This window comes from Pistacia vera, unplaced genomic scaffold, assembly GCF_008641045.1.
Source record: "Pistacia vera cultivar Batoury unplaced genomic scaffold, PisVer_v2 Contig423, whole genome shotgun sequence".
Classification (NCBI taxonomy): Eukaryota; Viridiplantae; Streptophyta; class Magnoliopsida; order Sapindales; family Anacardiaceae; genus Pistacia; species Pistacia vera.
In genome coordinates, this window is record NW_022196250.1 from 770,415 (window position 1) to 786,243 (window position 15,829).

The 15,829-nt window shown below is 37.3% G+C and overlaps 1 protein-coding gene across 1 annotated transcript; it reads left to right on the plus strand.

The window, feature by feature from the left end:
* Positions 1 to 12,842: 12,842 nt before the first annotated feature.
* On the plus strand, positions 12,843 to 14,927 carry LOC116143004 (putative disease resistance RPP13-like protein 3). Its single transcript, XM_031428421.1, is given in 3 exon segments — positions 12,843 to 13,791; positions 13,794 to 13,894; positions 14,202 to 14,927. Coding segments are annotated over 3 exon segments (1,776 nt in total).
* The last annotated feature ends 902 nt before the right edge of the window (positions 14,928 to 15,829 follow it).

Genomic DNA, 15,829 nt, shown 5'->3' on the forward strand with positions numbered 1-15,829 from the left:
ATCTCACGAGTCTCACGTCTTTTTCAATCTCTCGATCTCGTTAACTAATCACCATCACGTCTATTACGTCTTTGATCCAACGCTTAGAATTAGGGATTTCATTACAAAATAGTGTGGGTAGTCGTAGTCAAGAAAGTAACCAATCAGGGATTAGATGGGTCGCTCCGCATATGACAAAGAGAATGTGAATGTGAAAAACATCGCTTTTCAAGAATTTGAAATTATATGGAAAAGTTGAGATGGCTTCAGCTTTTTGACCTATGTATATGTTTCTGCTAAAATGAAGTTTCTACGTTATTACTTGGAAAATCATTGTGACTTAACTTCATTTTATTATTAAATGAAGTCAAGTCGCATTTATTTTATTTTTAATTTTCCTCAGTCGGTTTTTTATTAAAAAGGAAAATTATATGTAATTTGTATGGATAGTGTTATTTAATTTTTTTAATTTTATTTTTCTGAATCAATCAATCATATATATCATCAAGAAAACAGCCATTGTTTGCAACACCATAATTTAGGCTACCGGAACCGAAGACTCAGATCTAAAACCTAACCACTTTAGAGAAATAATAATAATAATACAAGCCGTTTGTGATCCTGATTCAAAAAACTGATCCAAATCAAGTCCAGTCTCCGCCAAAAACTCCCTAACCAGCAGCAAGTTATTGCCAGGCGTCCCTCTTCTGGAGCTTTGCTGCCCCAATGACTTTAAACAAAGTCAAGTTTCAATTCCTAGATCCTCTAAACCAAGCCAAACTGCACTTAGATACAAATCAAGTTCAAAATCTAGTTTTCAAAGTATGTTTACGGAGTAGTATCATTTGCAGTGCAAAGGCTTGGGGACTTTATCATCCAGGAAGCACTCTCCTTAGTAGGAGTGAACTGGAATGGATGCTTAAGAAAACCAAAGCAACGATCCCATGATACGCTGGTGGGTATCTTCATTGATGAAAAATGGTAAGTCTGTTAGTGTTTCTATCATCTTATGATCTTGTTTTGAGTCTTGTACTATCTTTTCTTTTGTGCCAATGTGGGCACACTCTCTAAACGTGATCACCTTCATAAGTGTGAGTACTTTAGAGTCTGTGTGCTCACAATGCATTTGACAGATATTTTTCCTCAATCACACATCACGCACCCTTTTTGCTTTTTGGACAATAATATTCTTTGTTGATATTCTTTTATGTGCTTTTCCACTTATCCACTTTCTATTCGTTGTATGAGAGAAGGAGTTTTGCTTTGTTTATGGTCCCAAAGATTCTTTTCTAAAAAGCAAAACAAAAAGTTTTAATTTAACTTTTTTGTCCCCCAACCCTAGTCACCTTGTTCTCTATATATTCATACTTTTTGGGTGTCTTCTTTAAGAAACCTATTTGCCTCTGATTCACCACTGAATATCCTCTAAGGTTTTTTTATTCGTTTAAGGTTTCTTCTATGCTTTGGTATGCTTAAAATTACCTTCTCTTACATTGTCTTTGTTGTGATGATTCTAGAACATGGTTCCATGTTGATGCTTGGATGTGTGCAAGCTTCTATTCCGAAGTTGATCCTTTGCTGTTGAAACTTGAGAGGAGCTCAAGTACGACCTAGTGGTCTCGTGTATGAATCTTGCTATGGTGGCTTGAAGTTCAATCGAAGAAGAGAAGATTGATGTGTTGAAAATAGGGAGTGTTTTGCAACTATGCTTTTCTTGCTTTTTATTTGAACTCATAAGTTTACATAGTGGATTTGCTTCTTCTAGACTTGGGCCCATGGATGTAGGCATGTTGCCGAACCATGTAAAAATGAGTGTGTTCTTTTCTTGCTTTGATGGATGTTCCATTTATGCTTTGAACAACTCTTGTGCACAATATGAACAAGCAACCTATTCCGCATATGTTTTGATCATTTGGTAAGCCCTTAAAACTTTCATTTGGTATCAGAGCTTGTTCTGAAGAGTTATTTCAGTTGATCCTTGCTTGTTATTTGTGTTTAAATCTTGATTTAGTGCCTATTGTATTTGTGTTTTTATTTCATGTTTTTTTCAATTTTTTTGCTACAGACCTTGTGTGACCACCTTGGAGCTGTGTGACCATCCCGTATTGAACTTTTTGGTTGTGACCACCTCTATTCTTAGTGTGATCACACTGACTCTTTTGTTTACCATGAGTTTGTTTAGTGAAGGAGGATCTACTCATAGGCCACCCTTGTTGGAGAGAACCAACTATCCTTTCTGGAGACCTAGGATAAGTGCCTTCTTAAAATCAAATTATGAAAAGGCATGGAATGCTTGTGTTGTTAGTTGGAAAGAACTATAAGTTGTTGGTGAAAGTTTAGTAGTAAAAGAAAACCCATAGATCAATGGACCAATGCTGAGTTAGAGGAGTGTAACTTTAACTCAAAAGCTTTGCATGCCTTGTTTAATGCTGTCAGTTTTAGTCAAATGAAAAATATTGCTAACTGTGAGGTTGCAAAGAATGCATGGGGTAGACTCCAAGTTAAAAATGAAGGAACAGAAATTGTTAAAAAGACTAGACTTAAGAGATTGATTGCTGATTATAAAAATCTTGTTATGCATGATGATGAATCTATTTTTGATTATCATGGTCGTTTGTGTGATGTTACCAATGAGTGTTTTGGCTTGGGTAAAATCTATTCTGACATTGAACTTGTCAGGAAAGTGTTGTGCTCTTTACCCGAGAGATTCATGTCTAAGGCAACCTCCATTGAAGAATGTCGTGACCTCTATGTGATGCAACTGGACGAATTGATTGGACCTCTTCAAGCATATGGGTAGAATGCAGTGCTAAAGTTACAAGGAATTGAATACAGTGCAGGCATGCAGTGTTTGTCAGTTTTTTATTTTTTTATTTTATTTTTTAACTCTCTCACTCTTTACGTCTTTAGTAGTGCAGTGTTTGTCAATTATTTATTTATTTATTTTGTTAACTCTCTCACTCTTTACTTATCTGGTTTCAAGTTTTAATTTTATGGAAAAACCAATTTGCAAAACCGATTTCAGTTTACTGGTTCAAAATTTCACTTGAATCGTTAATCAAATGGGTTCTGGTTTTCTTAATTTAAAAAACCAAAACCAAACCGATTACTCTTAAAAACTGATTTTTCGGACCGATTTCAATACGCTTTTCCAGTTCGATTCGGTTTTCCTTTTTTTCAACCCTAATTTCATTCAATTGTTTGCTTTTGCTTTTGCTTGTTTATATATAGAAATTAGAATTTAAAGAAACATCCAGGCATTTTCATTCCTCGACCGCATATTGACTTTGAATATTGTGGTCAAGTCTATTTTTGTAGGCAATCAAGGAAATAGACCTTAGAAGTTGATGATGAAATTCAATAAATATTCACTACAACTTTCACTCTAAACTCGCAGCAATTTCCCAGTGGGAGGATAATCGTTTTAATTCACTCTAAAATTCTGGAGTCTCCATCTTGAAATCCTTGCACTTTCATTTCACATAAACATATTGCTGAAAATTTAGTCAACCCCTACTCAAAGAAAAAATTGTGAAGCATGGTTGATGTAGTTGTGTCATATGTGGTACATAAGCTTGGAGATTATATCATCCAAGAAGCAGTGTTTTTACGAGATGTGAGAGATGAAGTGCAGTTGCTAAAGAATGAGCTTGAATGTGTTGGACAAATTCAGCACAATGCAGACAGTGCAATGTAAATAGCTCAGGCAGTCCAGTTTGAGAGGCCATGTTGGACAAATGATAAAGTGCCAAGTCATTGAAACGCTGCCCTTTTTAACTCAAATAACAAAGAGTTAAAACATTGTCGTTTAGAGTGTAAAAGTCCACTGAAAATCTATATATGTAAAATGGTAGCCACTCTACTTTGTAATTAACAAAAGGTACAGTAAGAAAGTGTATCTTCTCTACTCTTACTCTCTCTCTTTGTTTTCAATTTTCTGCTTTTCAATTGCAAAGTTACATGGTATCAGAGCCATGACTTGCGTCAATGGTGAATTTTGTAAAATCCTCTGATGTGCTCAACGACTTAAACGAGATGTTGAAGCAACAAGCAAATCGAGCTACTCCAACTCTTGCTACTAGCCTTCAGGTCATAAATCCGAAGCTAACTCAAAGTAATTACCCTTTTTGGAGGTCTTAGGTGCTGTCCACAATTGGCTCTCATGAACTTGAAGTTCATCTATTTGGTAGGGTTTCCTATCCATCACCTCTTATAATCTCTGATTCAACAATTGAGCATGAGTTAGGTCAATCTAGTGGTGAAGTTAGGGCAAGTAGTGTTTCAGTTAATGAGCAATTAAATCCTGCCTATACAATGTGGAAAAGAACTGATAAGTTCTTAGTTTGTTGGTTATTGGCATCGATTTTAGAAAACATGTTTAGGTATGTGTCAAAATGTAGAAGTTCCAATAAGATATGGTTTACGTTAGAACATGATTTCATTACTGATTCAAAGGTTAGAGTGTTACATCTCAAGAATTTACTCCAGACAACACAAAAAGGAAATTTAAATATAGGAGATTATATGAAAAAGATGAAGGAAATCTCATAGAGTCTGTTTGCTAGTGGACTGATAATCACTGATGAAGATTTACTGTAGTATATATTAGATGGACTTGGTCCTGAGTTCGATGCTGTGGTAGTGAACTTAACCTCAATAATTGAGTCGAAGTATGATTCTGTTACACTATAAGAAGCCACATTTTTGTTGCAAAAATATGAACTTAGACTTGACAAGTTCAATGTTGTTGATCTATACAATTGTTCAGCCCACATAGCTTCTACTGGCAACTATGTTGGTGATTCTAGCTATTCAAACAATGTAACAAATATTTCCTCTAAACCAGATCTAATGAGTCAACTATCTGACAAAATAACTGGACCATGTTATACAACACCTCCCACTCTGATGTTTCATGGCAATCCTCATTACACTCAATATCCCATAATACCTAACTCTCAATCTATCCTTCAAACCTACAATCGGCCTTTGTATAACAACAAACCACCTTACTTTGGGGGATTATCATATGGTAGAGGAAGAGGATGTAATGCTGGATGGGGAAAATTAATTTGTCAGTTATGCAATAAAGCAGGGCATTTAGCTGGGCAGTGTTATCATAGGTATAACTCTACTTTTACTGTTCTGTCTCAAAATCCTATTGGCTACCCATCACAACCACCTAGTTCGTATCATGAAGGATTTTCATCTTAGCCACATAACAATTAGCACTCGTACAACTATCATCAATACAATAGTGGTGGCAATCATTACCCATTAGCATTCCTCAGTTTAATGGTCTTGTAGGAGGTTCTTATTGTCCATCAACTTATCCGCAACCAGCTTATAATACTCAAGCTGGCACTCAACATGGGAACCTCAATAGTGGCATAAATCCATCAACTTATTCACAACCAGCTTATAATACTCAAGTTGGTACTCAACATGGGAACTTTAACAATGGCTTAAATCATTTTGACAATGTGGCTGCTACTACTTATAATGTTCCTAGTCAGTAGATAACTGGTTAGAATCAAGCACATTTTGTGGTTGTGGGTTCCAATTTTCACTCAGCATAACCCTTTCAACCTTCTTCAGTTCAGTCCCCTCCACAAGCACAGCAGCAATTTGAAGTGGCTACATCTCTTACACCTACTGATCCAGTGTGGTACATGGATTCAGGGGCAACTGATCATGTCACTTCAGACCTCAGTCATCTCAATGTCAGCAAAAACTATAGTGGAGTGGATCAACTTCATGTTGGAAATGGTGAGTACCTTAATATTTCTCATACTGGCCATTCTTTTCTGCCTAGTACCTTTCATTCAAAATCTTTGCATCTAAAAAACATTCTTTGTGTCCCTAAGATTACAAAAAACCTATTAAGCATCTCTAAGTTTATTAAAGATAACAACGTTATTGTTGAATTTGATGCTCACTGTTGTGTTGTCAAGGACAAATTCACAAGAGCAATCCTACTGCAACGGGATCTTAAAGGGGGCTTGTACCAGCTGAATTCCTCTTCCAACAAGCCTTCTCTTCATGTGTCATCCCCAAATAATTTGTCTTCCCATATAGCCTCTGTTAGTTCTATTAAAAAACCTATGTCTCAACTGTCAAATACTTGTAATGACATTAGGTATTCAGTCCAGTTAAATGAAGGTCAGTTTAATAATACAAGTCAGTTCTATAATAAAGGTTAGTCATCTTCAGGTCAGATTTTCTCTAATCTCAGTGACAATGTTTATCAGGTCTCTCATGTTTTAAATAATAGCAATTGTACATTTCTTGTTACTGAAAATTGTCAATGTACTACTTGCTTGAAAAATAATGAAATTTCTGATTCTGCCAATAGTTCTGTCTCTAAAACAGTTTTTCTAACTAATAATTCTGATCATAAACACCATAATCCTGATGTTCATTGTTTAATTGCTAACACACAATCTGATGAATACATGCTTTGGCACAAACGATTAGGTCATCCTCATTCACAAATTTATCATCAAATATTAACTGATTTGCATTTAAAATTTCCATAAAAAATTAGGACCTCTATCAATTCCAGTGTTACCTACTGTGATGCTTGCCAATTAGGCAAATTACATCAGTCTAGCTTTCCAACATCACAATCTCACGCCATAGCTCCATTAGAACTAATTCATAGTGATGTTTCGGGCCCTGCACCTTATACCTCAGTAGAAGGTTTTAAATACTATGTGCAATTTTTAGATGATTATAGTAGATTTACATGGTTGTTTCCTCTTAAAACCAAAGTTGAAGTCAGAACAGTTTTTATTAAATTTCAGCATCTTGCTGAAAGACAATTTGGATGTAAATTAAAAACTCTATAGTCTGATCAAGCTGGGGAATACAAAGCCTTTTTACCATACTTAGTTGATCAAGGTATTCAGGTTAGACTGTCTTGTGCTTATGTTCACCAACAAAATGGTAGCAGTGAGAGGAAACATAGACACATTATAGAGTCTGGTCTTACACTATTGGCCCATGCATCTATTCCACTGCAATACTGGTGGCTAGCTTTTGAAACTGCTGTTTACTTGATTAATAGACTGCCCACTCCTGTCCTAAATAGTGTGTGTCCTTATAAAAAGATTTTTAACCAAATTCCTATCTATGAAGGCTTAAAAGTTTTTAGCTGCTCATGTTTTCCTTACACTAGGCATTACAATAGGCATAAATTTGATTTCCATACCATAAAGTGTGTGTTTGTTGGTTACAGCTCAATACACAAAGGTTATAAGTGTCTAAAACCTGATGGAATAATAGTTATCACCCCTAGTGTACAATTCAATGAATGTGAGTTTTCTTTTCCACACCCAAATCTGAACTCTTGATCTCAAACCAGTGTTGACACTTGTGCAAGTCCACAAGTTTTGGATTTTCCTTATGTCTTTAATTCTGGTCATTATCACCCTTCAGCTCACCCTTCAGCTCCTCTTGGTTCCCCTGCAATAATTGACTCTTCTGATTAGTCTTTCTCTGACAATGTAGCAGTAGGTAAGACTTCTCAATTCGTTGTGTCTCCTCCACACACTATACCACATGCTATACTAGCTTCTATAGCACCAATTCCCTCTCCTAATATCTCCAATATCTCTACTATACCTCATTCTGATCATAATCAAACCACAGTAAATACTCTTCCTATTTTTTCCGTAGACCACAATCAAACCACAGCAGATACCCTATTTTTTCTGCAAACCATAATCAAACCACAGTAGATACTCTTCCTATTATTCCTACAGATTGCTCTTTCTCACCATGTCAGCTTGTTGTTAGAGTCATGAAAGTGACTCTATTTTGGTGATAAAAATACCCCATGTGTGATTAAATTGAAGTATATTGAGATAATTAAAGAATTTATGAATTTATTCACGAAAATCGCTTCCTAATATTTTTCTTATGAATTTAACGTGTTTAGAATGATTTTGGAAAGTATATGAGTTGATATTAGGTTGTGGTTTATGGATTAAGGGTGATTTTGTCTCATTTATGCTGTTTAAGGGGTAAAATGTTATGTTTTAAGGGGCTGATTTTGTCACTTTTCAATTGTGCAGGGACTATACTGAAATTTTGTAGTTTGTTCTATAAAACAAAATTTCAGATCGCGTGAACAGGGAGGCTGCCATCCATAAAGTTTTTCGGCGACCCTTCGTCTTCCACCTCCAGCGACTCTTTGGCTTCCTTGACCACAGATCACCGTCAGCCCATCGTCCCGGACCACCACCGTGAAACACGAAAGCTGCCGCGATGTTTCATTTTCCCTCCACCGCGTCGTTTCATCTTCCTGGCCAGTTTCGACCGTTTTCCGGCGACAATTCGGCTCCCCAAGGGTCGATCCACCTTCCCCACAGCCGGATCTACACTTCCTTAGCTTCAGCCACCGCGAAAACCGCCGGAATCCGTGATTTAGCCGCCTCGACTCTTCATCTTCCAAGCCAGATCCTGCTCATTTTCGGCGACTTCTCACCTCCGAAGGACCTGATCTGAACTCCCCATCACCAGAGTTTTCCATTGGTACCTTCGGATCCCATTTCCGCCACCGTTTTCCAAAGACCCGCCAGAAAATTAAAGTTTTCCTGCAAACCGCGGCTGTTCGTATTCCGAGCTGTCCGTTGGTCGTTTTCGCCCCTTCTTCACATCATATCGCTGTCGGTTACCTCCTCTCCGCCATGGTCAGCTCCGTTTCCACCGTTTCGGCCTCCGTCATCACCACCATGAGCGGCTAAGCTCCCGGTTGTCTGTTACGGCATAGGCGAGATCGGGATTGACTCTACGACTCTCCTCATCAGCTCTCGACTTGTTGGATGAGCCCGATTATAGGACATTTGGTAGTATTGTTCTTCGGATTATATTTGTTTTCGTTTCATGATTGATTTCGATACTTTAATATGATTTGAGCATAACTTGTGATGAATATTGTTGTCCATTATGATTTAATGTTTTCATAGAACTTGCTGAATGATAAACGTTGGTTTGGAATAATTAAATGATGAATATTGCTTTTCATTACTTCGCATCGATTGTAATTGAGTTGTTTTCAGATTTAATTAAATTTCTACAATTGTTGCATTTATTGTGAAGTTGGTTGATTGGATATTACGTGTTGACAGATTGTATTTGTTAATCGCGTACCAACTAGTGGTATTGCCTTGTAGCGTTTATCGATGTTCAATAATAGTCTTTAACCAATCGAACTTGAGTGATCGGGTGAGATAGGATAGATTATACCTAGAGTGTCGGGAAACCATTTCATTGATTTACCTTGCCTTGAAGGTTTAGGGGATCGTAGAGGGTGGAGGAGAATTGTGTGAGTCGGTCTCGTGTCGAACCAAAACCGTAACGGCAACATTTTTATTATAAAGTCTTTATTTGTTTTAATTTCACTATTTCATTATTTGCATTTAATCTATTTAGTTTCATTAATCCATTGCCAATTTCATTTCCGCTACTTAAAATACATTAGGTTGTTAGTCTTGCTCCCTGTGGATTCGATCCTGCTCACCGCTACTACGGTATTTAGGTTTAATTTTTAGACTGTGACGATCGGTCTAACACTTGTTGTACTTCATCAAAAGTTGCTGCTGACTCAGATTACAATTGTCTTCGTGAAACCCTTTGTTCCAATAAATTAGCACCATGTAATTCGTTGCAAGTTGTTGCTGAACCAACTGATAAGTCAGTACATGAGAATATTCATCCAATGGTGACCAGGTCTAAGTCAGTTGTCCAGTTCAATATGGTTTCTTATAGTCAAACTGGTGAGGATAATCATTTTGCACTTCTCATTGGTGGGTCTGGCAGTGCTAAACCTGTTGAATCAGAACCTTGTACAGTCTCTGAAGCTCTCCAGAGCAGCAACTGGAAAGCTGCCATGCAGTGTGAGTATGATGCACTTAAGCCAACAACACCTGGACACTTGTTGATCCTACTTCTGATATAAACATAGTGGGAAACAAATGGGTTTTTTACACAAAATTTAATGCTGATGGAACCCTACAGAAATATAAGGCCTGGTTAGTTGCAAAGGGTTTTTAGTATACTCCCGGCCTTGATTACTTCGAGACTTTCAGTCCAGCGATTAGACCAGCTACTATATGCACTGTTTTCACTCTAGCTATGACACATGGATGGGATATTCAACAGATAGATGTTAACAATGCATTTCTTAATAGAGTTTTAATTGAAACAGTCTTCATGAAGCAGCCACCTGGTTTTGAGAGTTATGTTTTTCCTAATGCAGTTTGCAAGCTGAACAAAGCACTTTATGGTCTCAAGCAAGCTCCAAGAGCTTGGTTTGATCGATTGAAGGCTGCTTTACAACTTAAAGGCTTCCAAAATTCAGTATCAGACTCTAGTTTGTTTATCCTGAAACAAGACACTGGTTCTATCTATGTTTTAGTGTATGTCGATGACATACTAATCACAGGCTCTGATCAGGTCTTTATTAAGCAGTTGATGAAAGATCTTAATGATAATTTTGCCCTAAAGACACTTGGCTCACTCAAATATTTTATGGGCTTGGAAGCAACAAGAAATTCAGCACGTATTCACTTAAAACAGTCTAAGTATGCTTCAGACTTATTAGTTCAAACCAGAATGATGGAGGCACATCCATGCTCAACTCCTATGACTATTGGTATCAAACTTAGTTCAACCGACAGTGAGCTATTTCAGAATCCCAGCTTGTATAGAAGTATTGTAGGAGCACTACAATACTTAACACTTACAAGACCAGATATCAGCTACACTGTTAACAAGTTAAGCCAATTTTTACAAGCACCTACTGATCTTCAATGGCAAGCTTGTAAGAGGGTGTTGAGGTACAATAAAGGTACTCTGGATTTTGGTCTTGTGTTCAAACTAGCAAGCACTCTTCATGTTGAGTGTTATGCTGATGCTAATTGGGGAGGAAGTAAAGAGGATCGAAGATCTACCAATGGCTATTGTGTTTACCTAGGACCAAACTTGATTCAATGGAGTTCTCGAAAACAGAAGGTTGTTGCCCTTTCCTCTACTGAAACTGAATATAAAGCCTTTGTTCACATAGCCACAGAGATAGCATGGCTTGAAAATATGTTTACCGAGCTTGGCCTAACTTTTCACACTATAACAGTAATCTGGCGTGATAATGTTAGTGCTGCTGCCCTTGCATCTAATCCCGTATTTCATTCTCGAACCAAACATATTGAGATTGACGCTCACTATGTTCGAGAACAAGTCTTGGCATAAAAGATAGCCATCCAATATGTTCCCTCCAAGCTACAAATTTTGGATCTTCTTACAAAAGCACTCTCAGTTTCTCAGTTTGGCATAAAAGATAGGAAATGTGTGCAAGTAACTGATAGTTGGTTCAGTGCTGATTTTTTTTTCTTGTTTGCAGCTCAGTTGATTAATCTGTAGTTCGGATAAATTGGTGGTGGTTACAGATTTTGGAGTTATTAATCTGGCGTGATTGCTCTGGAGGTTTTGGAGTTATCTCTGTTTGATCTGAAATTCTGATTTTTTTCCTGATCTGGAGTGGAGTAATTGTTCTAAAGGTTTGGTTGTTCTGGAAGTCTGATTCCTTCCTGTTGGTGCATTTTGAAGGTTTCTGGTCTGGGTTGTAACCTAATGAAGTTGCTCTTGTGCAAGTGCTAAGAATTCCAGATCTGCTATTTGTTGGTGGATGTTTTTAGTTGCAGTTTTGCTATTTGCAGATTTGATCTTGAGTGCGAGAAAATTTTTTCCTTGTTATGATGTTTTTAGTTGGTGGATGTTTTTTGTCCGTTGCAGTTCTGCTATTTACAGATTTGATCTTGAGTGGAGTAATTGTTCTGAAGTTTTGGTTGTTCTAGAGTTGCAGTTCTGCTATTTGCAGATTTGGTTTTGAGTGGAGTAATTGTTCTGTAGTTTTGGTTGTTCTACAGTTGCAGTTTGTTCTGAAGTTTTGGTTGTTCTAGAGTTGCAGTTCTGCTACTTATAGATTTGGTGCAGTTTTGAATTCTTGTTTTGCAGTTTCTGCTACTGCAAACTTGGTGCAGTTTTGCAGTTTCTGCTATTTGCAGATTTGGTCTTGAGTGGAGTAATTGTTCTGAAGTTTTCGGTTGTTCTGGAGTTGCAGTTTGTTCTAAAGTTTTGGTTGTTCCGGAGTTGTAGTTCTGCCACTTGCAGATTTGGTGCAGTTTTGAAGTTCTTGTTTTGCAGTTTCTGCTACTGCAAACTTGGTGTAGTTCTGAAGTTGTTTTGCAGTTCTGCTACTGCTATTGTTTTGCCCCTGTAGATTTGAAGTTTCAGTTTTTGAAACCTTCCTTTAGTAAGAAAAATGCAGCCCAGTCATTTGATGTTGTGGTGCGATTTGAAGTTCTTGTTTTGCAGTTCTACTACTGCAATTGTTTTGCCCCTGTAGATTTCAAGTTTTAGGTTTTGAAACTTTCTTTTAGTAAGAAAATGCAGCCCAGTCATTTGATGTTGTGGTGAGAAAATGTAGCCCAGCCATTTGGTTCAATGTAGTTAGCTCTTCAGTTCGAACAATGGGGTGAATTCCAGTTTGAGGGGCAATGTTGGACAAATTCAGCACAATGCAGACAATGCAATGTAAATAGCTTAGGCAGTCCAGTTTGAGAGGCAATGTTGGACAAATGATAAAGTGCAAAGTCATTGAAACGCTGCCCTTTTTAACTCAAATAATAAAGAGTCAAAACACTGTTGTTTAGAGTGTAAAAGTCCATTGAAAATCTGTATATGTAAAACAGTAGCTCCTAGCTACTCTACTTTGTAATTAACGAAAAGTGCAGTAAGAAAGTGTATCTTCTCTGCTCTTACTCTCTCTCTCTGTTTTCAATTGCAAAGTTACAGAATGGATGCAATGTTTCATCAAGGATGCCGAAGAAAAACAAGTTGAAGATGCTATGATTCGCAAGTGGGTGTCTGATATCAGAGACATTGCTTATGATACCGAGGATGTCTTGGATAATTTTATGCTCAAAATCGATCACGGAAAGACTCGGAATCGAGATCGACCAGCTCTCTTTGCTTCGATTAGGAAGTATTCATGCCTATCTGATATAAGCAAGAAGAGAGATCTGTATGGCATAGGCAAGGAGATTGAATCACTCCAGAAAAGGATCATCGATCTATCTCGTAAACGGGAATTGTATCGCCTTGAGGATATTGGTAATAGGAGGGAAGGAAAGAGCAATAATCTTGAGAGGTTGAAAGATTTAAGAAGAGTCACTTCCTTTGTTGTTGAGGGGAACATTGTTGGCTTTGAGGATGATGCTAAAATGTTGTTGGGTAAACTTCTTGAGGATGAGCCACGCCGTTTTGTAGTTTCCATCTTTGGCATGGGAGGTTTGGGCAAAACCACTCTCGCTAAAAAACTTTACCACAACATTGATGTCTTGAATAAATTCAAACTACGAGCTTGGGTGTCTGTCTCTCAAGATTACAAAACTGAAGATCTTCTTCGACGAATTATAAAGTCTTTTGAGATCAAAATTAACGGAGTGGAGTTAGAGAAGATGAGCGAAGAGGATTTGGAGAGGTGTCTGTATAAATCTTTACAAGGACGCTCATATTTGGCGGTGATTGATGATGTATGGCAGAAAGAAGAATGGAAGAGTTTGAAAAGAGCCTTTCTGGATGGCAACAATGGAAGCAGAGTTATAATCACTACTCGCATCAAAGAAGTAGCTGAGCGTTCGGATGAGAGAATTCATGTTCATAAACTTCGTTTTCTTAGGCCTGATGCGTCTTGGAACTTATTCTGTGAGAAAACTTTTCGAAAATCAAATGCAAACGAAGAATTGGAAAGCTGGGAAGAGAAATGGTTGAAAAATGCGGCGGTCTGCCACTTGCCATTACTGTATTAGGCGGGCTGTTGACTACAAAGAAACCACAAGAGTGGAGCTCGGTTCGTGATCACATTTGGCAACATTTAAGGAACGATTCAATTCATGTTATCTTTCTTATTAACTTTAAGCTTCAGTGATTTGCCTTATCAATTGAAGTTATGTTTCCTCTATCTTGGGATTTCACCTGAGGATTCTGAAATCTTTATAGAGAAAGCAATCTGATTACTGGTAGCAGAAGGTTTTATACGAGAAGAAGATGATGATTGAGTAATGGAAGAGGTGGCAAAAAACAATCTCGATGAGTTGATCAATATATAGAAGCTTGATTCAAATTGAAAACATATGAAAACATATGATCTTTTGCAGGATCTTGCAATTCAAAAGGCAAAAGAACTGAATTTCATTCACATTTACGACGGAATTCACCATCCAGCTTGCTCACCAACTCCAACATCATCACCTCGCCGACTTGTTTTTTATTCTGGAACAAGTTCTTCGTTCCAACATTGTAATTCTCTCTCACGTTCCCTCTTGTTATTCGATCCAGATTCGCGCTCGCTTAGGCAAATATCAACCGCTATATGCACAAGACTCAGGTTGGTCAGAGTTCTTCATGTCCAGAATTATGGAGAATCAATTGATTGTAGTAGCTTACCCGAAGAGATTGGGCAATTGGTCCACTTAAAGTATTTAACGGTAAGGATTACATGCATCGGAAATCTTCCACCATCGATTGTCAATTTACGAAAACTGCAAACTCTGGACTTATACTCTCGCAATTGCGACCTCAAGCTTCCCATTGGAATTGGCAAATTGCAGGAGTTGAGGCATTTAATCGGAGCATTTGAAGGGCCTTTGCCGATAGACAATTTGACAAACCTTCAGACTCTGAAGTTCGTAAGGTATGAAAGTTGGAATAAAGTACATCCTGATAAGCTGGTTAATCTTCGCGAGCTGCACATCCGTCAATTCCACACACAAGAACCAGAACCATTCATATTCGACTCTATTGCCAAGCTGAAAAACATTAGAATTTTATCGGTTGAACTGTTCGGCGTTCATTCTTTCACTTCACTGCAACCACTTTCTTAGAGTCTACGGCTCCAGGATTTGACATTGTGTGGGAAGATAGAGGAACTACCAGCAGACATGCACGCAATGTTGCCGAATCTCGAATGCTTATCATTAAGTAATTCGAATTTTCAGGATGATCCGATGCCAAAGTTAGAGAAGTTACGGAACCTAGTAAGTCTGGAATTGCGGTTTCATTCTTACCATGGAAAGAAAATGATATGCAGGGAAAAGGGTTTTCCTCAGCTTGAAAATTTAGAAATTCTTGACCTGTACGAGTGGGAGGAATGGCAAGTTGAGAAAGGAGCTATGCCTATACTTAAAAATCTGGAGATCAAGCCAAAGAACTCCGAGCTGAGAATTCCAGAAAGATTGATATCAATCCCTACCCCTGCCAGGAGATATTCGACTGTACGCACTCGTTTCTGATTAAAAATCTAGTAACTGGAATGCTTTGTCTTAGTGTGTTTTCCATTTGAACTATACTATACATTAACTTAGAAGTATTGATTTTATATCTATAGATTCTCTTGTGCGAAGGTTTTGATTTTCAACCATTTTTCAATATTACTACTACAAAATTAAATTTAAGAAAAAAAAGTAATGTATAATAATATTAAATTACTTTGATCAATTACTGTCATCTTGATTATATGCAATTGGGATTCAGTTTTACAAATTATGTAAACATTTATAAATGTTGAATAATTGTTAAGTTAATGTGGCCAAATGTAACATAAATTTAAAGGATTAGTCATTGTGAATATATATCGACATTTGCTTATTCCTTTTGTGGATTAATTATGGATTTAATCTCTCTGATTAATTAGGATATGTTTGTTACACATTGTACAAAAGTTGTAAAATTACACTAATTACTGTAATTCACAGCCCACCACGACCCAATTGACACGGTATAAATA